Consider the following 23,068-nt stretch of genomic DNA (forward strand, 5'->3'; position numbering starts at 1 on the left):
AAGCATATGATAAGGGCTTTTATCAAGGCTTAAATTGATTTAGGTGTCCTCTGGTCCCCCTCTGTCTCTAAGGTGGATAGGGTAGGCCCATTGGAATTGGCATCAAACTCCTTATCAGAGCCCTGTTTTGGCACTGGATTGTTGGAACCATCTGTTCTGCTGGTGCAGTCTTCATCCGTGTCAAGAGGGTAGACCCTTTTATCATTGACACCTTTGGTTCTATCACTCTTGACCCCATCCCTCCGATACTGAGGTCTGCACACAGGTCTCGGTACCTCTGTCTGCCATGACCCCATTGGGGCCAGTCACCATATTAGAGCCTTCAGTGTTTGGTGGTGAAGCTAGTTTCAGGGCTGTGACTTCCAGATCTATGGCTCTTGGTACCAGAACCTTGTCTCTGATGCTTGTGTCATCAGCATTGAATTTGGTGCCAGCTTTGTCAGCTCTGACAAGCATGACATTAACTATAAAATACTTGGGAGAAATTAATTTCTCTATCCAAACGGTCAGAGAAGTTGCATAACCAGTCTCTGCTGTACTCCATCGACACCCAGCATTTTCAAGTTTTCGACACTAATGATGAGCTCCAGAGAAAAAGTTTTGATAGGCCATTAAAGAGCCTGACTGTCAAGATCAGACCCATTTTCCAACCATTCAGAAGACTCAATTTCTGATGTCTAGGCAGAGTATGTGTAAAAGGAGCCACATTCATTCTACAACAGAGTCGGACCTCAAAGAGGGAGGTGGATATCTGCAGCCCCCTTTGGATGACCCCAAACTTAGGGAAATATTGAAACCAAGGCTGAAGAATACTTGGCCTGAAAGCCAAGGTCTAGATGGTCCTGACATAGTCCAGCCATCTGTGTCCAGTAGACCTTCAAGGCAGTTTTCTCTACATCTAACATTGCAAAGGGGTTTCTGTGCTTCTGAGTAGGAGCCAGTTATCAGTTTGCTTCACTGACATTTGGTCTCACCACAGCCCCCAGAGTATCTGTCAAATGTATGGTAATGGTTGCATCTCACATGTGGTTTCAGAAAAGGAAAGATTAAGATTCTCTGGATGACTGCCTCCTAGTATTTACCTCCAATAGGCCATTGAGAGATGCAAGGAATTAATTCAGGTATGTCTTTTCCCAGGAAACATCAGTCAACAGGATCAAACAGCATTTGGAGCCGTTAAAGCTTGATTTTCATAAGATCTCATTTGGGCACTAAACAACTTCACCAGAATCCTTCAAGACTTGATATTGTCCCAGAATTTGATGATTAGACACCTGTTGAGTCATCCCCCCACCCCACCCAACACACACACATAAAGTTCTCAAAACAATAGGCCTGTTGACTGCTGCCATCCTCCTTATACTCTAAGTATGAGTGTATTGCAGTGGTCCCTGAAGGTACAGTGGACAAAACTAGATAGCAACATGAACAGGTTTATCCAAATATTCAGTGTATGCCAGACTCTTGCAGTTTGTGGTGCATCAGTGATGCCCTCCTCCTGTTCCTCTTAAGACTGGGTAGTTCCTTAAGCTGACTTTGGCTGTTGAAATTTTGTGCAAGTACTTGATAGCAATGGTGTACCAAATCAGCATTGCTTCTAATCACCAGGAAGTTACTTGGTAGTGGCTGAAAGGGCAGTGTGGTGGGCTGGAGGAATGTAACCCATGAGCCATATATAGTTTCCTGTAAGCATCTATTCCTAAGACTTTCAGATGGAAAAGGCTCTCTTGGCTGCATAGAATTCAAGGTTGCTCATTTTAGTGTAGGTCGGGTGACACAAGTATTTGTTTTCTCAGAAATGTGGTCAGCACTCATAATTTCTATCACAGAAGAGCAACACAAAAACAGTGGACATTAAAATCATTTAGAAATCATCTTTTGCTGATGTGTGAAAGGCTTAAAGTCCTCCATGCCCCTCTGCTTATATATATACCAACAATGCAAACACTGTAATGGAGACATTTCTGAGGTACTCTGGTCTCCATCTTACAAGAATCCTATCGCACAGTGTCCATCACTAATGTGCTTCATTAAGCCTGGCATCTTTTCATGGTGTAACATCTTTGGTAGCCACTCGAGCAGCTTCACTTGTGACCTCCATAGAGACAGAGCAAGAAAAAGCTTTTGAGTAGTGATCCACCAGTGGTAACTGGTATGATTTTTTTTTTTTTTTTAATTTTAAGTAAAATATGATTAAGCAAAAATACATTTTCCACTGAAGTTTGGCATAGTGGGTGATTACATGAAATTCTTTCTCACTGAGACTGCTTTGAGGATCTTGTTCATTACTCAAGTGAGCTAAATGACCCTGGTTATGAAGGGGCTAAGAATTAAAAGTTCTGTCCAAGTTATGATCGGTGGATATTGCATTTCTGGGGATTTTGTTTGTTTTTGTATGTTTGCATTTTATTGTAACTGCCAGTGTCAACACTGAGAGTATAGTTCTGAAGTTTCATTAAGTTATGCTTATTTTCAATAAATTCATTCCTGTAGTCTGGTTTTTCTAATACAGCTAAATAAACTGTGTAATATGGCATTTTGTAGTAATTGTAGAATCTTGAAATCTTGGTTCAGAATGCTAATTTTACTTGTTTAAAATAGGTAAAAAATCATGTCGCTCCCAGAGAAGCTGCCAAGAAAACAAAAGGTATGTAATATAACTGCTTCATTAGTGTACATTTGTTCATATTTCCTAGTGTCTTGTAAAACAGCTGTATTCTTAGTAGGATATTTGCAGAAGTTGTAAAAATGTAGACTTGCTACTTGCTTTGTTAGACTTCAGCTACTTTTTCCAACAGTAGCATTCCCCTTTGTGAGCATGCACTTTGTATTTACTATATGGAGGGCCATTCTTTGACAGAATTTTATATAGCAACATACCTGTTGTAGTCTAACACAGAAGTTAATTGGTGCATCCATAAGGTGACACTTCTGATAAGAAATTAAGTACTTTTTGACGGTTTTGTTCTTCTCTAATAGTCTGAAGTTAAGTTTGAGTGTACTTAAGGCAACAGTTGACAATGTGGCTGTCATCAAAAGTGATTAGTTGTAGTAGATCAGATTCCTTCCCTCCAAAGACTTAAACTAGATACCGTTAGTGTTTCATGTGGTTTTAATCCACAGCACAGATTCTTGGAAACTTTTTGTTTTTTATGTTTTTGACATGGATGGTCGAGCTGGGCAAAGTCTTTTTAAATGTAGTCCTAAGGAGAAGAGCATCAGGTGGGAATAGGCATGATTATACAGTATTTTAGTTACCGTATGTAATTATAGATGTACAAACGCATTATTTGCATATGCAAAGTGAATAAGCTTATGTAATAGTGATTCTAGGCGTATTAGCATATGTGTATTGTCTTTTGCATGGCAGAAGCTGGAAAGTGCATTTAAAAGTGCATAAAGGTTCTTGTGCTGGTAAAATTCTCAAAGTAGTGTAGTTAGGTAATCCATTTGTATTCGTTAATGGGAAGTTGGTTGCCTGTTAATGTATAAAAGGATGTAGCCTGTTCAAGGCAATTCAAGACATTGGTTTCTCATCCATTGGTGCATTGTGGGTCAGAACTAACATTCTGGTCAAACGATTTGTGTAGTTTGGCAGCCTAGTCCAGTCTGATTGTGGGTATGACTTGGTATGTTAAGTCCTTCCTTTATACCTATAGTTGTTTCATAGTTTACATTGAGCCAGGCAATTCATCTTCCTGTTTTCTATCCAGAACCTAAAAATTGGGGAGAAAGAACTTTACACACTCTGGATGTCTACATGCAACTTGGGTACTACATAGAGCAGAAACCTTCTAGAATTCTGATCAACTGTTTGTATTGTCAAGGTGTAAAAACAGGCAATTTCTAAATGTTTGTCTCATGCTATTGTTCTCACCATAGCAAGAGACTTCAGGCAGGGTTAGGACACACTCTTGTAGGGCTTTGGCTACTTTCATGGCTTTTTGGAAGGGGTGGACTCTAGAAAAATACTAGTCAGCAACTTGGTAATCTGTAAACACCTTTATCCAGCAATACAGACTGGATTCCTTCTATAGGTCCAGAGCAGGCATTGCTAGGACTTTTCTCCAGGGACTCCTGGACTCTCTTCTCCTTTCCCCATCCCTTTTTTGTAAACTCTGGTGTTTGTCCCATTTTAGCTTAGGGTACTGCAACATTGATCTAATGATGAACATAGTACTGTTGTATAAGTAAACTTGTCATAATAGAGGTTTGAAAAATTAGCCACACCTTCCCTCCGTCACCCTCTTACAATTTTTATGCCAAAGGTGTGGGATTTTTATTAGTACCATGAATGGAGGAACTCCGTGGTCAGCCTCAGTAAGAAGCTGAGATCCCTCATAAAATCCTCCAAAGCTAGTTACGAAAACAAAATCGCCACTGATTCTAAAGACAACCACAAAACATTCTATAGCTGTGTCAAGAATCTCAATGGCAACACTTAGATCTGCTCTGAGTTACAGCACAATGGCACTAAATATACAGGACCAACTGATATTGCCAACATCCTGGCAGATAGGTTCAGTGCTAACTTTACCCCTCTCGCATCCCCTAAAGGGCCCATCTCTATGCCGGAAGAATGCAAAGTACCTGTAATCATGGCTGTGCAGGTAAAAAACACACTCTCCAAAGCCAATAACCAGCATCCATGGGACCTGACAACATCCCAGGCTGCGTTCTACATGAACTACAGAACAAACTGGCACCCAACCTAAGTACCATGTTCAATCATAGCCTCACCTCAGGCTTTGTGCCCACTGAATGGAGCACAGCAACTGTTATCCCACTCCACAAAGGGGAAGTCACCATGGACCCCGGGAACTACCGCCCCATTAGCCTGACGAGCCTGGTCTGCAAGGCTATGGAGTGTATCATCATGGAACTTATAAACAATGACATTGGTAATCTCCAAACTCTGGACCCTACCCAGTTTGGGTTTGTAAAAGGCAGATCATGTCTCCTAAACCTGATAGATTTCTTTGAAGCGGTCACCAAAGCTGTAGATGAGGGTAAGGTGGTACACACAGCCTATCTAGATCTCGCCAAGGCTTTCGACACCATCCCCCACTCTGGAATTACAGACAAACTTACTAAACTAGGTATAAATCCCTGTGTCACAAGATGGGTTGTCAACTGGCTCGCTGACCGAACCCACACTGTGAAAGTAGCAGACTCTCTAAATCCAACTTCAGACCAGTGACAAGTGGAGTACCACAGGGTTCAGTCCTAGGTCCTCTCCTGTTTGGTATCTACTTCTCTGAAGTACAGGCTAACATAGAAGGGCTTTGGCTAACAAAGTTCGCAGATGACTGCAAGCTAGGAGCCATAATCAAATCTCCTAGCGATGTGGACATCCTACAAAAGGGCCTCACTGAGACAGATGCCTGGTGTCAAAGCTATGGCCTCAAGCTCAATGCCAAAAAGTGCATTGTCATCCCTTTTGGTAAAAACTCTGTACCCATGAGCTACCACATAGGCAGTAGTTTATTTAACACCGAAAGTGTGATGAGACCTTGGGACACAGGTGGACAGTAGTCTCTCCTTTGATAATCACATCGCCACAGTAGTCAGGAAATCCTTCTATGTTGCACACCTAATCACAAAAGGTTTCTCATCCAGGAAAAACAGAGGTCATTGTTCCCCTCTACTCATCACTCATTAGACCCATTATAGAGTACAACACCCCTTTTGGTATGTACCTCACAAGACATCTACAACAATTGGAAAGGCCAAAGAAATACCTCACAAAGAAGATTACTGGCCTCAAACAGATGCCCTACGCAGGTCGTCTCAAAAAACTCCAGCTTTACTGTCGCATATTGCCTACTCAGAGGCAATCTCTGCCTAACATACAAAGCTATGTCAAACCCAGAGCTGTTGGGACATGCTCCACGTAAAGAAATCCCAATCCCTTCGAGCTACACGCTCTAGGGACCTAAACCTTGTCACCACAATAAACAGAACATGCTGGAGGGATAGACTCCTGTCTCAGAGGCTTCCCATACTCTGGAACAAACTACCTATCTGTATCAAACAAAGCTCTTCATTAGCACTCTTCAAGAAAAATCTTGATTGGATGGGAGATAGGAAATTCACCCCGGGGATCTGTGGCTCTGCTTGACAGGAGCACAGGAAAATAATTTTCTTGGGTGGCAAAAGCCAGGGTACCGTTTGGCTAGGCTTATATAGGCCCTAGGGCCAGTAGCCTGGTACCTACCTATGAACCATTTATTTGACAGCTCTAGCTTCCCTTTTCTGAGCCAAGAAAGCAGTGACGTTTTGGCATCATAGCCAATAGTTTTATACTGCTGTCCTTAAACTGTACAGTGGCTAGTGCACTTGGAAGGTGCCCTAAAGTTTTGGAAGCTTTCTATCTGGTCCTGTCTTTGCCAATACATCCCATATAGGTTCATAGGCAGTTAACTAGGCTAGCAGCCCTATAGCCTTTGTAAGCTAAGCCATGTTAATCCCACGTATCCCCATTTGTTCTTTTTGGGTAGTTCACAGAACAAATTTATGAACAGAGCGGGTCTGTGATCAGCACTGGCTACTCCTGTCCATGAGGGACATGGGTCCCAACCCAGGGGTGAATTGCAGTCTCCCATCCAATTATCTAGGTTGCATTTGAATAGGGTCAGTAAAGAGTTCTGTTTTATGTGAATAGGAAGTCTTCTCCAGCATGTTCTGTTAATGTCACAAGCTAGGTTGAGATCCCTAAAGTGAGTGACTCTTGTGCCATTTGACTTGCGGATTTGCAGCATTTCTATTAAGGCAGGGTTGGAGATTGCCCTATAGGCCAGGCTGAAGTCTCCTTTCAGCAGCCTATAAGATGCAGAGTAAAGTGACCGTTCTAGCTTGGGTTACTATTGTTATTGTTCTATATGAACACCTACTGTTATACTAAGTTTACTTACACAACTGTACAATCCCCTACAGAGGGGTTGTCTGTTTACTCTCTGCCTCTCTCAAGCCTTCGTCACGAAAAATATAAGGCAAATGGGAAAAGTTTGACATACTGGCATTGAGTAAGAATACAGACACTACTTTATATCTTACCTCTCACAAGTACTTACCTGTTTGGCTAATATCTTCCAGAAAGGGGCTAGTTTTTCTTCCATTAAGATGCATCTGGCAACCATTTCATCTTTTCACTTTTTTTCCCCATTATCCTACCTAGATTGACACAGGACATGCAAAGCCTTTTTGAAAGGAATGTTTCATTCCAGAGCCATCATTCACCACAATATATTTCATCCTGTTGCTCTTGAAAACATACAAGTACTGCTGACATTAATGACTTGCAGTGATTGACTAACTCCTTTGCATACTTAGTCTTAATAACTGACCCCCCCCACCTTTAATAGGATTCAGTCACATCTGCTCTGACTGCTATGAGGGGATGCACCCCCACACATCCCCTAACTAATATAACCATTCTTTGAGGTCAGACGTTTTATGGGGAAGAGGAGCCAAGTTAGGAGCATGCCCAAAATTGTCCCCCTCCTTTTACTTTAAGTAACCATTTCACACACACCCACTCCCCACCAGCCATGTCAATGACTATTTTGCATAATTCATCTTCCTGCACTTAGCTTTGATGAACAGCCTGCCCTCACATACATACACACAACCACTTGTATCACTTCTCTTGTGCATATGATTACAGTGGTTGTTGTTTTGCCACTTCTACTTACTTGCACCTTTATGGCAAATGTCCCACCATTTTGACTTCTGTAAAAAAATTAAACAAAAGAAGAAAATTGATATAATTGTATGGTGCTATGGGCAGTTTGACTGTTATCCCAGCTCACACAGCTCTTTGTATTCCTGCCAGAAAAAGTAAAGAACAGAATTACCACAAATTTATTTCAACTTGGAACTTTCAAGCACAATGTTTTGTTGCCCTCAACCCCTAATCAAGTCACATTAGTGATTCACCAACTACCCCTCAGATAACCACTTCTGATGATCACCTTTAATCATCAAAAGTGGTGAGAAAAACAAAGTAGGCACAGTAATGTAGATAAAGTTAGTGTATGAATAATCACTTTGCTTTGCCCTTAACATACAACACACAAAAAAGGGCCTTAATCATAACTCTCAACTTCTTAGCACAGTGACCAGGAGCAAAACAAAAGTTGAGGTGGTAAAGTCCCATAATTACTGACAAATTTGAAATATTCTGTTGTGCGTTTATAAATTGGCTAGAATAACTGGTTTCACAGTCCTCAGAAGAATGGAAGCTAATATTAAGTCTGTAACTCCAAAAAAAAAAAAAAAAAATGCCATTAGTGTCAGCAATTCTTACTGATTTTACTAGATAAAAGTGTAAGTTAATGCCAGCTCCAGCCTCAGTGTAACCATTTATGAAACTTGCCACAACCTGTGCCCTCAGACTAGAATAGCCAGTAGCAGAGAGAGACGCACACAAGCAGCTAAGAAAAAAAATGTTTATTTTCAAACCCATTTTAATTATAATAAAATAATAAGGTAAGCTGCAGGATTATTACCTTTTCAAAACTAAGGTAATTGAACCATATCTCTTGAGAGTGTCCTGCAATATGCATTCATTTCTTAGCTTCAGAATTCTGTACAAAGCCAAAAAATAGAGAAACAATGACTCAAATTCAGGAGAAATTTTAAAATGTTGTTCTAATTCACTTAAAATGTTTTTGTTTTGCAATTTATTTTTCTTTTTGTTCTTTGTCTGGATTAGTGCTGCTTGGCTAATGTCCCTTTTTTTGGTGGGGGGGGGGGGGGCAAAATGGTATTTCTACTACTAGCAGAAATTTGGCCTAGTCATTGGAAACTTCCTATACTGTTTTTGATAGGTGCTGTGGTATCTTTTTACATCTACCAATGCTACCATCAACTCAGAGGGAATATCTGTTTTAATTTCTCATCTGAAGCATGACTAACCCAAGAGTGCAGTACTCCCTAATGCTACATTGCAGTAACAGTAATCCAGTCATCTGGAGTGGGAATAGAGCCCACAGTCTTCTGGTCTTCTAACACTAACAGTGAGTGTGCTACTTGTGCCACTGATGCTGCTTTACATCAGATGACAGGCGTCAATGACTTGACTGCAGAACTGGATCAGGGTCATATGGGGCCCTAAGCTGGGTAGTTTACTGAGGCCCCCCAGCCATGCCATATCCTGTTATATGGCTCTCCGTAATTACCATAACACACTGTTAAAAACCTGTGTGTGTGTGTGTGTGTGTGTGTGTGTGTGTGTGTGTGTGTGTGCTATTTTCTTTTACAATCGTGATCAAATTTAAAACTTATTTCAAATTTTACTGCAAAACATTGACAGCCATTGGTAGGAGCAACAGTAAACCTCTCTACCCTTGAACGCCATATTTATTGAAAGTGCATCTGGCAAGTCCTTAAGCTACAAGAAACATGCTGGGATTCATAATAAAATAGCATTCAATGAAACACTAGATGTTATGTTGTCTTATCTCGCCTTCATTCTTACTGGTTAGGTTTGGAACCGATCCTCTGTTTCAACTCGGTCGTATACTAAAGCTCCAGGTCTTCCACTGGCTTGTGGCTGTATTCCTCTCCCATCATGCTCTAGTGAAGCTCTCCAGATCTCGTTTGCTGCTAACAGATCAGAGGCTTCCATCTTGGCTCTGGCTAAATTAACTATTTTACCTTTATTACCCTTTTTTTCTCCAAAAATGTTCTTGTTCTATTTTAAAACAAATTTAGCGTTTACTATCCTTGTAGATCTTGTAGTTGGGAATATTCGTTGCTGTGTTGTTGCTTCTGGCCATAGTTTCTTTTTTCATTAGGCTTTGTATTTCCCTATCCTGGTTAATTTTTCCTACAATTACTGTTAGAGAAAAATAGAAAGGCGTCAGCCTGTTTAAGTTAGAGCTGCCACTGCCTGTTTTAGAGGGCATCTTGTTATTGTTTAATAGTTTTCCTATTGCTTAGAGGGCTGCCGCTGCCTGTTTTTAGTTAGAGGGCAACCTAACTTCTTTCCCTTCTCTTTGTTGAAGTTTCTAAAAAAGAAAAAAAAAAAAAAAAGTTTATTTTATATATTATACTGTAGGTGTTTAGTAGTAGTTGTATTGCTCTTGTGTGTGTATGGACTGTGATTTTAAACATGTCCAAGGAGCATAAGGAAAGTAAGCCTTCAGGCTTTAAAAAAGTGTAGTAAATGCAGCCCGAAGATGTCGATAACTGACTCCCCTACTGTTTGTGTCTACTGCTTAGGAGCAGTACATCTTCTGGAGTCATGTTTGATATGTCACTCATTCAGCTCCAGAGTGATGCTAGAGCAAAAAAGCAAGCTAATTGTGAGAGACTCGTTGAAGTCCCCCTTCCAGGAAGCTCTAGGTCTGGGCACTTCAGGATCAGCGAAATCACCTTCATCAAAATCGGACAAATCAACTAAAAGAACTTCTCCCTCTGCACCACACACTCAACAGACCAGCGGAGACCCTAGGCCTCGGGTACCCCATCGGGTGAACCACTTCCAAATCCTGTCAAGAATACGCTTCTGAAGAGGTCTCTCATAAGAGACTGTGCAAGAGGAAGCATTTGGACTCCCCAGAGGAGTCGCTCACCTTTGACACAGACCTAGAGTCGGAAGGGTCCCCACGGTCACCCTCTGAGGATGTCTCCTTCACAGATCCTGGAAATCCTTAAGCAGAGGCGGCTGGAAGCCCATCAACCCTTTTAATGAGTCTGTTTACCTGAAAGCCTTTGGGTCTCACCCTTCAGCCACTTGGGTGTGTCCACCTTTTGACGAACTTATGGAACTAGTTAGTCAAAAGACGTGGAAGTCTCCAGATGCAGTGGAGCCTGTCCCTATGAGGCCAAATAAGTTCATCACAGCCACTTCGGATAGACTTCCTAAGGGTGTCCCTGTAGATGCCATGGTGGTGGCAGCAGCCACCAAAAAGGAACTTTCTGAAATATCCTAGTCTGTCCATCCACTGAACAAGGAGTCTAGTACGATGGACGCATAAGGGAAGCGCATGATGTCCTTCAAGGATGCATCTGCAGTCATAACATATGGGTTGTCCTGCCTCAGGCAGCCCTTCGGTCAGCCGGATTCCAAAGTCTGGGTCTGGCCTCGGATGATGTCGCACTTTCCCCGACGTCAGAGCGTCTGGGGTATAAAAGCATCAGCTGATGCCATTTTCCTCAGTCTTTCTTGCCGCTCGGTGCCCGAAGCAGAAGCAGTTCGCAAGTGCCGGTCGGTCAGCTCCTGTGATTCAGCTACCGAAGACTTCGAAAAAGCTAAGTACCCCGTTGGGGACTCTTTCTTGCCTCAGATAAAGTAAATAATTGTTTAACTTGTGGGAAACAAATACCTCATAAGGATTTCCACTCTTACTGCCTCCCTTGCTTAGGCCCAGACCACGACGTCTCGGCCTGTTCAGCCTGTGCTTCCTTCAACCGACGAACTCTTAGACGTCGGTCGGAGTTTGCAGAGGAATTCTTTGGGGCTAATTTTGCATATAAGATGCCGTCGGAGACTCCGACATCGCATTTGGTGAAAAAACGGAAGGACAAGGACTGACACTCGCGGCCCGCGGTTCCGGCTGAAACCACGGTTAGGCCTACCACAAGTGTCTCTGTTTCGGCCGAAACAGAGTCCTCGGTACTTCCTTTAACCGAATCCACTCAACCGACCACTGCGGCCCTGGAGGCCCTGGCTGGGTCGGCTTCTGAGCTACCTACTGAAACCAGTATCCAGGAAGTGTCCGACACCATTCCTTTGGACAAGTCTACTCCTGCACGTGGTGCAGCCAGACCCCCTGCACATGTCCATTAAGGCTTTTTCCAGGGCTAAAGCTGCTAAACTTGCTACAGCTTTGCCTCCCAAGACTACCTCTCAGAGACCTTCTTCTAGTTCTCAGATCCTCAGCCTTGCAGAGGATCTTATCTCTTTGATTAGAGGTTCTCAGCCTCACCCGGACAGGGGCTCTCAACCACCACCAGACAAAAGGCCCAGGACTGAGCCCTCTGACCAACACTCTTCAGATGAGTCTACGGATGGATCTGTGTTGTCAGATCACCAGGAGGAGGCTTATTCGGCCTACGAGGATTCTGATGCTGAAGAATCTATCCCTTCAGCCTCCCCTCCTGAAGAGTTTTCCTTTGGTGAGACACTAGACTCTGAGAGAACATTTTCAATGGCAGGGTCAGGAATTTTCTGATTCTAGAAAGAGATTAAGGACCTTTTTACATTTACCCCAGCAATAGGCCCTTGGCTATACCTCCTGTTTTGAATGTTATTGATGATGTGTACAATGATGTTAGTACAGCCCCTGATTCTCTCCCTCCGGCTCCTGCCAAACCTGATAGATACTACAGGGTCCCGGATTCTCATCTACATCTGTACAAGGCCCATTCTGCAGACCCAGATACTATTTCTCAGGGCCCAAAAGGGGTTGCAGTTGCCACTGCCAAAAATCCTCTACTTTCTGAAAGGGAGTCAAGAGCTTTAGAGAGATGGGGAAAGAAGGTATATACTTCTGCAACTCTTTCCTTGAGGGCATTAAATTGTCAATTTCATATGATACAGTACCAAGAGTATTTGTTAGACGAATTGCATAAGAAGATTTCCTCTTCTGAACCCCTTGACCGTAAATCCCTTCAGGATCTGGTACATAACTCACAGCAGGTTAGTAATCATTTTTTGCAGTGTGGTTATGATACACTGGAAGCTTCATGTAGGTCAGCTATGACTGGGGCAGTTATTCGTAGGCATGCCTGGTTGAAGGAACAATCTTTACCAGACCATGTTAAAGCTAAACTCCTGGATGCTCCAATGGAAAAACAAAAATTATTTGGTTCCTCGGCTCAGGAGGTCTTAAAGAAGTTTGAAGAAAAGGCAAAATCTGTGCAAACAGTTAAGGACTTTCTTCAAGTACAACCACCGAGATTCAGCAGAAACTGGCCTACTAAGAATTGGTCCTTTCCAGACTCAGACAGATCCCAGAGGGGCAGGAACAGGCGTCCCAGAGGTAGAGGGCAAGCTAGAGGCTCCTACAGAGGCCGTCAGTGGCAGCCTACCAACCAGAGAGGTAGTGCAGGAACAGCAACAACAACTACTACACCTGGACAGACTCAATGACTTTCCTTTGATTCCGCCGACCAGGGCTCAATTGGAAGCACCATTGGGCGGAAAGCTTTCTTTATTCTCAAAAAACTGGCATTACATTACAAGGGACTCATGGACACTGCAAATAATAGACAAAGGATACAGGTTCCACTTCCACACTTTGCCAAGAAGAAACGGAATGCCAAACCTGCCACCAAATCAGAGGGCAGAGGCTTTAAAGCAGATCAACAACTTAATTCAAATGAAAGCCATAGAAAGGGTACCTTTTTCAGAACAAGGTCAAGGATTTTACTCCAGATTATTCCTTGTTCCAAGAAAAGAAAATCAGTGGAGGCCTATTCTCGACCTGTCCGCACTGAATACTTACCTCATTGTGCCAAAATTCAAGATGCTGACCCTACAGCAACTTCTTCCCATGCTGGGCAAGGAGTCTTGGCTGGTGACTCTAGATCTCAAGGAGGCATACCTGCATGTCCCTATTCGGCAAAGTTGCAGAAGACACCTCAGATTTCTTGCAGGATCAGAGCATTATCAATTCTCAGCATTGCCCTTTGGCTTATCTACTGCGCCCAGAGTATTCACGAAATGTCTGGCATCAGTAATTGCACACTGCAGACTTCAGGGGATTCAAATCTACCCATATCTGGACGACTGCCTTATACAAGCGGACAACAAGACAAATTTGATAAAGGACTTGGACTATGCCATCCATCTATTACAGGCCTTGGGATACACAGTCAACATCCAAAAATCAAGACTTGTTCCATCCCAAAGGATAACCTTTTTAGGTGCAGATCTAGATACAACCACCCAAATGGCCTTTCTCACAGAAGAAAAACAAAAACAACTTCCGGATTACTTCATGAATCTGACAAGACAAACTCAGCTAACTGCAAGGAAAATCCTGCAGGCCCTGGGTTACTTGGCATCCTGCATAATTCTGATTCCACAAGCCAGGCTGCATATGAGAAAATTAAAATGGTACCTAAGGAGTGTATGGTCTCAGCACAGTCACAGTTTGGAAACCTTGATACCAATCATTCCTTGCCTTCAAAAGGAATTCCTGTGGTGGGCTCAAGCCTGCCAGTCCAACAGAGGGTTGCCCTTCAACAAACCAAAAACAAAACTAACCATCACCACGGGCGCTTCAGACCAAGGATGGGGAGCACACATGGAGGGCAAATGTATCCAAGGCCTATGGTCTCAAGGACAGCTGCGCATGCACATAAACCAAAAGGAAATGCTGGTAGTGATACACGCAATCGTGGCCTTCAAACCTTTCCTCCATCAAGGCCACCTGTTAATAAGGACAGACAACACCACAGTCATGTGGTACATAAACAAGCAAGGAGGCACACATTCCTATCCTCTATGCAGGCTGGCCATGAATCTATGGGAACTATGCTTGAAACTCAATATCCAACTACAGTCCCAGTTCGTGCCAGGGAAAGAAAATGCACTGGCAGACAGCTTAAGCAGAACTACCATGGATGCACACGAATGAATGCTGCACCCAGACATCTTTCTACTCATAACACAAGCATGGGGAAAGCCGGAGATAGATCTGTTCGCCTCGCCCCACAATCAACTGAAAACATTCTGCTCAAGGACATACCACCCACAAGCTTGGAGGGTGGACTCTCTCTCTTTCAGCTGGAAAGCTCTAAAAGTCTATGCCTTCCCACCTCTCCCATTAATGTCCAAGGTTTTACTGAAGATCAAGGCAGAACAGCCAAGAGTGATTCTGATAGCTCCAGACTGGCCAAGGCAGCACTGGTACCCACTATTGAGGAGCATGTCACAGACTAAACCGTGGCCTCTCCCCCTATGGCCACTTCATCTGACGCAGAACAATTTCAGGATCATGCATCCCAACTTGAAAACATTGCAGCTAACTGCCTGGAAAATTCCATAAACCCCCTTCAAAATAACTTATCACAGAGAGTAAAGGACATTATTATGGAAGCTCGCCGGCCTTTCACAAGGAAGACATACTCAGCAAAATGGAAAAGATTTCTCATTTGGAACACAACAAAAGGCTTAGATGTGACAGTGGCGAGCATGACACACATTCTGGAATACTTAGCAGAATTGTTTAACAATGGCCTGTCCTATTCTTCCATTAAGATTCATGCCTCAGCAATTTCAGCAGAATACAATGTTGATCCACCTATCTTCTCGCATCCTGTACTCAGGCAATTTCTGAGAGGAATCAAAAACATCAATCCTCCAAGGAAACCCCCTTTACCTACTTGGGATCTCAACTTTGTGCTGGAGAAACTAACACTTCTCCCTTTGAACCAGCAGCATCGGCGGATCTACAGTTTCTGTCTTGGAAAACTGCATTCCTTCTGGCCATAACTTCAGCAAGAAGAGTTCCTGAGTTACAAGCTTTAATGGCAGTACAGCCATTTCTTATCTTCCATCAGGACAGAGTTTCATTGAGAACCAATCCTACTTTTATGCCAAAGGTTGTATCTAGGGTATCCTTGAACCAAGCTATTCACTTGCCTACATTCTTCCCAAATCCACAAAATAAAGGGGAAAAACTTGTACACACTCTGGATATACACAGACAACTACGCTACTACTTGGACAGAACTAAAAGTTACAGAAAGACTGACCAACTCCTTGTAGCATATGCTGCTGGGGTACAAGGAAAAGCAATTTCCAAACAGACAATTTCAAAGTGGATAGGAAATTGCATTCGATTTTGTTACTCCTTTCATGGAAAGACTGTTCCTGCAAACATTAGGCCTCATTCCACGAGGGCCACAGCCACCACTACAGCCTTCCTAAGAGGGGTGGCTACCAAGGACATTTTAGAAGCTGCTACATGGAGCTCCGTGCATACATTTGCCAAACATTACAATTTACCTTTATATTCCAGATCCAGAGCAGGTTTTGCCACAGCAGTCCTGCAGGGCATATTAACTACACCATCCTTTTCTTAGTACCTCCTCCCCCAGATTGGCTATGGTATTCTACCCATATGTTATGACTGCAGATGCATCCTTGAAGGACATAGTACAGTTTTGTACCTACCATAAATGTAGATGTCCGATAGGTATGCATCTGCAGTCAGGTTTACCCTCCCTCCTTCCCCTCTTTGGTATTCCTAGGGTGCTTACCCCTCCATTAGCTAGCTGGGGGATCTATTATGGTGTATTTGTTTGTATATATATGTATATATTTTGGAAAATGTTTGGAATTTATTGCATTCCTCCAAATTTGGCCTTCCTAGAGGGCACCTGGCATCTGGGGCAAGAAACACTGAGGAAAATGGCGTCGGCTGATGCTTTTATACCCCAGACGCTCTGACGTTGGGGAAAGTGCGACATCAGCAGAGGCCAGACCCAGACTTTGGAATCCGGCCGACCGAAGGGCTGCCTGAGGCAGGACAACCCATATGTTATGACTTGCAGATGCATACCTATCGGACATCTACATTTATGGTAGGTACAAAACTGTACTTTTTCTTCAGCGACTTTTGCACTCGGATCGCTGAACTATCTGACACATTTTGCAAGGCTACAAAGAGTTCTCCTAAAAGAGCTAGGAGATGCTCTCCAAGGTACAGTAGCTGCAGGGCTATCCGACAAGGTTTCTTTTCAACTGTCCACCTTAAATTCTGTGGTTATCTCCTCCATGAGGCTCATTTCTTATGCAGCAGATGGAGCGAGCAGAGCAGCGAGTTCCGGAATTTCCCTTGAGACATTCCTGGATGCGCTTATGCGACTTTGCGGAATCTTTCAGATCTTCCTTTATTAATGCCCCATTCGATGACTCATCCTTGTTTGGGCCAAGTTAAGGAGACGCTAACCAGGTGTGAACAAGAAGGAAAAACTCTCTGCCATAGGAATCCATTTTTCTGTACCTTCTAGACCTTATCCAAAAGGCCAGAAGGGGGGAAAGATGTGGTTCGTAAATCCCAGAGTGTTTTTCGGGACACGTGGGGACTCTCCTCCTAGGGGCAGAGGGGGAGGTACAAATGGAAGGCGCTGTCCAAGTGGTAGAGGGGGTCTGCAAAACCAGGGAGACGGGGATTCTTTCCTTGGTAGGTCGTTTCAGCGCTCCTGAAGGGAGGCCCATCTGTCCATCTCTGGAGGTAGTCAGGGGTCGATTAACTTTGTACCTAAAAGCCTGGATGGAAATAAAAGACAAGTGGGTACAAAGTATTATATCCAGAGGATAATCCATACCCTTTTCTCTTCCCATTCCAAACATAAAGAAAACTCTGGATGTTCCAGCCAGTCAAAGGGATCAAGCAACTCTAGAAATTCAAAAGTTGCTAGACAAGAGTCCTCCAGAGTCCCCAAAGACCAAATAGGATCCAGAACTTACTCGAGATTCTTTTTAGTGCCAAAAAAAACGGGGCTGGAGACCAATTTTGGATCTCCGCAGGTTAAACGAATCAGTAAAAAAGACCAAGTTCGGGATGGTAACACTGCAGTCAATTCTTCCCTTTTTGGGAAAAGACAATTGGATGTGCTGTATAGACCTCTAGGATGCGTACTGCCTCATAAAGATGGACAGGCCATCCATGAGCCATCTGCGCTTCAGGCTGGGAGCCAGTCATTACCAGTTTAGAGCTCTGCCCTTTGGTCTCACTACAGCCCCCAGAGTGTTCACCCAAGTGCATGGCAATAGGCACAGCTCACCTGAGACTTCTAGGATTCAGAGTGTTTCCATATCTATATGGCTGGCTCCTAACTACTACTGGAATCGAGAGACACCACTCTTTCTCTGTTCTCACCTGGGAATCACAATAAATTGCAAAAAATCTGCCTTGTTGCTATTGCAACGTATTGTGTTTATAGGAGCAGATCTAGACACAATGAACATGATGGCAAAACTTGCAGAAAGAGTCTTAGTTCTGAGCCAGCAAGTCTCCAACCTTCTCTCCAAAACAAGAGTACAGGCAAGGGCAGTTTTGAAAGTCTTGGGAACCATGGCAGCAGAGATAAGTTTAGTTCCACTAGCACACATGCACATGAGATGTCTGCACTGGCTACTACTCACCCAGTGGTCTTTGCAGGAACTACCCATGTCTCATCAAATTCTGTTAAGAGTCCTGCAAGAAGGTCTGTCGCTGGTGGCTTCACTCTAATCACGTGACATTAGGTCAGCCCTTTCTTTCCCCACAGCCTGTGGCCACAGTGACCACTGACTCCTCCTAGATAGGGGGGGGGGGATTTTCAGGGAAGGACAGTCCAAGGCACTTGACAGGATCATAAGGACCATTTACACATCGATATCTGGAGATGAGAGCAGTGCTTTTGACATTGCAGGCACTCCAGAACTCTCTCCCGCTGGGAACAATTGCAATACAGACGGACAACATGTTGGTTATCTGGTACATAAACAAGGAGGGACTAGGTCTTATCCCCTTTGTCGTGAGTCCCTCAAAGTATGAAAGTGGGCAATATCATCCCAAGGCTTTCTGATAGCAATGCACATCCTGTGGAAATCCAACATGATAGACAAATTCAGCAGAGCAATTCTGTTGCCTCACGAGTGGTCCCTAAAACAAGAGGTAGCAGAGATGATCTCCGAAAATGAGGCCAGCCTTGTTGCGACCTTTTTGCCGCATCCATGAATGCCAAATGCAGCAGCTATTTTGCCCTGACCCCCCCCCCCCTCCGGGGGAGTCACCAAGGGATGCACTTGTACACGATTGGCCCTTGGGACTTCTTTACGCCTTCCCTCTCTTTCCTCTAATACTCAAGGTTCTCTAGAAAGCCAGCTCATTGGGAAGCAAGCCGATTCTCATTGCCCCATACTGGCCTCATCAGATTTTGTCCCCCTTCCTTTGGCCTCATCTTCAGGATGAGCCTTGGGATCTGGACACAGTTCCAGACCTTCTGACTCCTACGTTCGGAATCCTCCACCCTTGTCTTCAAACCCTCAAATTGACAGCTTGGCTGCTCCACTTCCAATTATAGCCAGGCGCCTCAATGAGAAAATTATGTTTTATATATATATATATATATATATATATAATCAGTAAATGGAAAAGGTTTTCTTCATGGGCATTGACAAAACACATTGACCCCCATTTCTGCTCCTATAGCTTCTATTCTTGAATTTCTGGCAAAACTATTTAATGAAGGCGCAGCTGCTGCTACCAATCATGTACAGTTAGCAGCAATATCCAATTTCCATATAAGCGATTTCACCCCTAAATTGATGTCCCTCAAACTATGCAAAGCATTCCTGAAGAGTACTAACTTAAGACCACCCATACAAACACTCCTATCACAATGGGACCTAAACTTTGTTCTGTCCTGTTTGATCCTGTGAACCAGCGTCGTCATGTGATCTAAAATTTTTAACATGAAAAACAAGTATGTTGATTGCCATCACTTCTGCTAGAAGAGTTTCAGAATTGCAAGAATTATCGATCAGGCCACCATATATGCTTTTTCACAAAGACAGAGTATCCCTTCAAATAAACCCATCCTTCCTACCAAAATTATACTCTGAGTCTAACCTAAATCAGTCCATAGAATTACCAGTTTTTTCCCAAACCATGGCAACAAGGCAGAATATAAGCTTCACCAACTGGATGTACATAGACACTGACGCTTCTACTTACATAGGACAAAGAACTTCAGGAAATCTGATCAGTTATTTGTCATTTTCACAATCAAAGAAAGGTGCCCCTATGTCTAAGGTCACATTTTCAAAGTGGCTCTCAGATTGTATTACTTTTATATATAGCTCTAATAACAAAGTTCTCCCCCTTTAAAGTCAAAGCTGCCACTTGGTAGCATTTGTGTTGCTGTGACCTGGGCAATACCTCATACCTTTATCACTCATTACAAAGTAGTTTTGGCCTCCAGGGACAGGGCCTCCTTTGGGTCCACTGTCTTGAAGAATATACTCCCGTGAGCCATCCAAGAAATATGGTGTTAGGGACGCTGTCCCAACCAGTAAGAATGAAGGCGAGATAGGACAACATAACATAAAGAAGTTATGTACTCTGCATAATGTTCCATGTTTGTTGTCCATCTCGCCTTCATTCTTAGATCCCACCCTCCTTGCCCCTACCTATGGCTCCTGGAGAACGAAAAGGACAAAGAGGTTGTTTTTGAGAAGTGTGTCTCTGACCTTCTTCATTGTCTTGATAGTACCTTAGGTACCTACGGTTATCAGCAAACAAGATCTGGGGAGCTTCACTAGAGCATAATGGGATAGGGATACAGCCACAAACCAGTGGAAGACCTCGAGCTTTAGTATACAGCCGAGTGTTCCGAACCCAACCAGCAAGAATGAAGGCGAGATGAACAACAAACATGAAACGTTATGGTGAGTACATAACTTCTTTTTATTTGCTTTTTGTAGGTTGCAGGGATACAGCGGCAATGTGTAAAACATTTGCTAACAGCCTGACCATCTGACTGGGTGCAGCTCTCTCTCTCTCTTCAGGGACATCGCAAGAGCACCAACTGGCAAAGTAACTTTGTCAGAGTTGCACAGTAGATGAACAACGCTGAGTGAAGCTCACTGTGCACTACAGGAAGCAGCTCATTAACAGCCCATAGCCTTACCCATCTGCAGTTAAGTGCCATGCTAACATTGTTGCAACCCAGCACAATGTGTTTCACACCCATGTGCATCCAAAAAAAACAACCAAGTTATAAATGTATTCAAAGTTAGAAATAGTAACAATAAGTTTGGTGACTTCATGTTGTACACTTTATTGACAACAAAAATAAATGTCACCAAACGAGGAATTCCAGGATCATACCGAAAGAACATAATTGACCATTTGAAAATTCCCTCCCTCTCCTCATTTATGGGCTGTTGTTAGTAAATACAGAAGTACCATTTTGCAGAGTCTGTCCCTTTAAGGTATTCACTAAGCTAAGTGACCTTTGTTATAGGTTCATAGGTAGGTACTAGGCTATTGACCCTAGGGCCTATACAAGACTAGCTAAAGGTACCCTGGCTTTCGCCACCCAAGAAAATTATTTTCCTGTGCCACTGTCGAGCAGAGCCACAGAAGTGATCCCCGGGGTGAATTTCCTATCTCCCATCCAATCATCAAGATTTTTCTTGAACAGTGCTAATGAGGAGCTTTGTTTGATATAAATAGGTAGTTTGTTCCAGAGTATGGGAAGTCTCTGGGACAGGAATCTGTCCCTCCAGCATGTTCTATTTATTGTGGTGACAAGGTTTAGGTCCTTAGAGCATGTAGCTCGTAGGGATTGGGATTTCTTTAAGTGGAGCATGTCTAAAAGCTCTGGGTTTGACATAGCTTTGTGTGTTAGGCAGAGATTGCCTCTTAGTAGGCAATATGCAACGGAGTAAAGCTGCAGTTTTTGGAGACTGTCTGCATAGGGCATCTCTTTGAGGCCGGTAATCCTCTTTGTGAGGTATTTTTGTGGCCTTTCCAGTTGTTGTAGAGGTCTTGTGAGGTACATACCAAAAGGGGCATTGTACTCTATAATGGTTCTAATGAATGATGAGTAGAGGGGAACAATGACCTCTTTTTTTCCTGGATGAGAAACCTTTTGTGATGAGGTGTGCCACATAGAAGGATTTCCTGACTACTGTGGCAATGTGATTATCAAAGGAGAGACTACTGTCCACCTGTGTCCCAAGGTCTCTTATCACACTTTAGGTGTTAAGTAGACTACCACCTATGTGGTAGTTCATGGGTACTGAGTTTTTACCAAAGGGAATGACAGTGCACTTCTTGGCATTGAGCTTGAGGCCATGGCTTTGACACCAGGCATCTGTCTCAGCAAGGCCCTTTTGTAGGATGTCCACATCTTTTGAAGTTTTGATTATGGCTCCTAGTTTGCAGTCATCTGCGAACTGTTAATAAAGACCTTCTGTGTTGGCCTATACTTCAGAGAAGTAGATACCAAACAGGAGAGGACCCAGGACTGAACCCTGTGGTACTCAACTTGTCGCTGGTCTGAAGCTGGATTTGGAGTCTGCTACTTTCACAGTGTGGGTTCTGTCAGTGAACCAGTTGGCAACCCATCTTGTGACATAGGGATTTATACCTAGTTTAGTGAGTTTATCTATAATTCCAGAGTGGGGGATGGTGTCAAAAGCCTTGGCGAGTTCTATATAGGCTGTGTGAACCACCTTACCCTTATCTACGGCTTTGGTGACTGCTTGAAAGTCGTCTATCAGGTTTAGGAGACATGATCTGCCTTTTACAAACCCAAACTGGGTGGGGTCCTGAGTTTGGAGATTACCAATGTCATTGTTTATAAGTTCCATGATGATATGCTCCGTAGCCTTGCAGACCAGGCTCGTTAGGCTAATTGGGCAGTAGTTTCCGGGGTCTGTGGTGGCTCCCCCTTTGTGGAGTGGGATAACTGTCGCTGTGCGCCATTCAGTGGGCACATAGCCTGAGGTGAGGCTATGATTGAACATGGTACTTAGGTGGGGGGTGCCAGTTCGTTCTGTAGTTCATGTAGAACACAGCCTGGGATGTCGTCCGGTCCCATGGATGCTGTGTTCTTGGCTTTGGATAGTGTGTTTTTTACCTGTGCAGCCGTGCTTACAGCAACCTTGCATTCTTCTGGTATAGAGATGGGCCCTTTAGGGGATGACAGAGGGGTAAAGTTAGCACTGAACCTATCTGCCAGGATGTTGGCAATATCCATTGGTTCTGTATATTTAGTGCCATTGTGCTGTAACTCAGAGCAGATCTGAGTGTTGCCATTGAGATTCTTGACATAGCTATAGAATGCTTTGTGGTTGTCTTTAGAGTCAGTGGCAATTTTGTTTTCATAACTAGCTTTGGAGGATTTTATGAGGGATCTCAGCTTCTTACTGAAGCTGACCAGGGAGTTCCTCCAATCATGGGATTTTGCTCTTTTTTGCAACAGTTTCTTTCTTCTGTTGTAGAGTTTGTTTATGGCAGGGGACCACCAGATTGGTTTCCTTTTTTTGGAGGATAGCATCTTGGTTCTGTTAGGGATTGCACGATCCATGCACTCATGTAAGTGC

The 23,068-nt window shown here is 43.5% G+C and overlaps 1 protein-coding gene across 2 annotated transcripts in view; it reads left to right on the plus strand.

The window, feature by feature from the left end:
* DBF4 (DBF4 zinc finger) overlaps positions 1 to 23,068 on the plus strand; it is an 866,998-nt gene that overhangs the window by 613,286 nt on the left and 230,644 nt on the right. For both annotated transcript variants that reach the window (XM_044067525.1, XM_044067524.1), the window contains exon 8: positions 2,602 to 2,647. In XM_044067525.1, coding sequence (XP_043923460.1) covers positions 2,602 to 2,647 — 46 coding nt within the window. The remainder of the gene's footprint in view (positions 1 to 2,601; positions 2,648 to 23,068) is intronic.

This window comes from Protopterus annectens, chromosome 3.part1 (genome assembly GCF_019279795.1).
Source record: "Protopterus annectens isolate FY-2018-M chromosome 3.part1, PAN1.0, whole genome shotgun sequence".
Taxonomy (NCBI): domain Eukaryota; kingdom Metazoa; phylum Chordata; order Ceratodontiformes; family Protopteridae; genus Protopterus; species Protopterus annectens.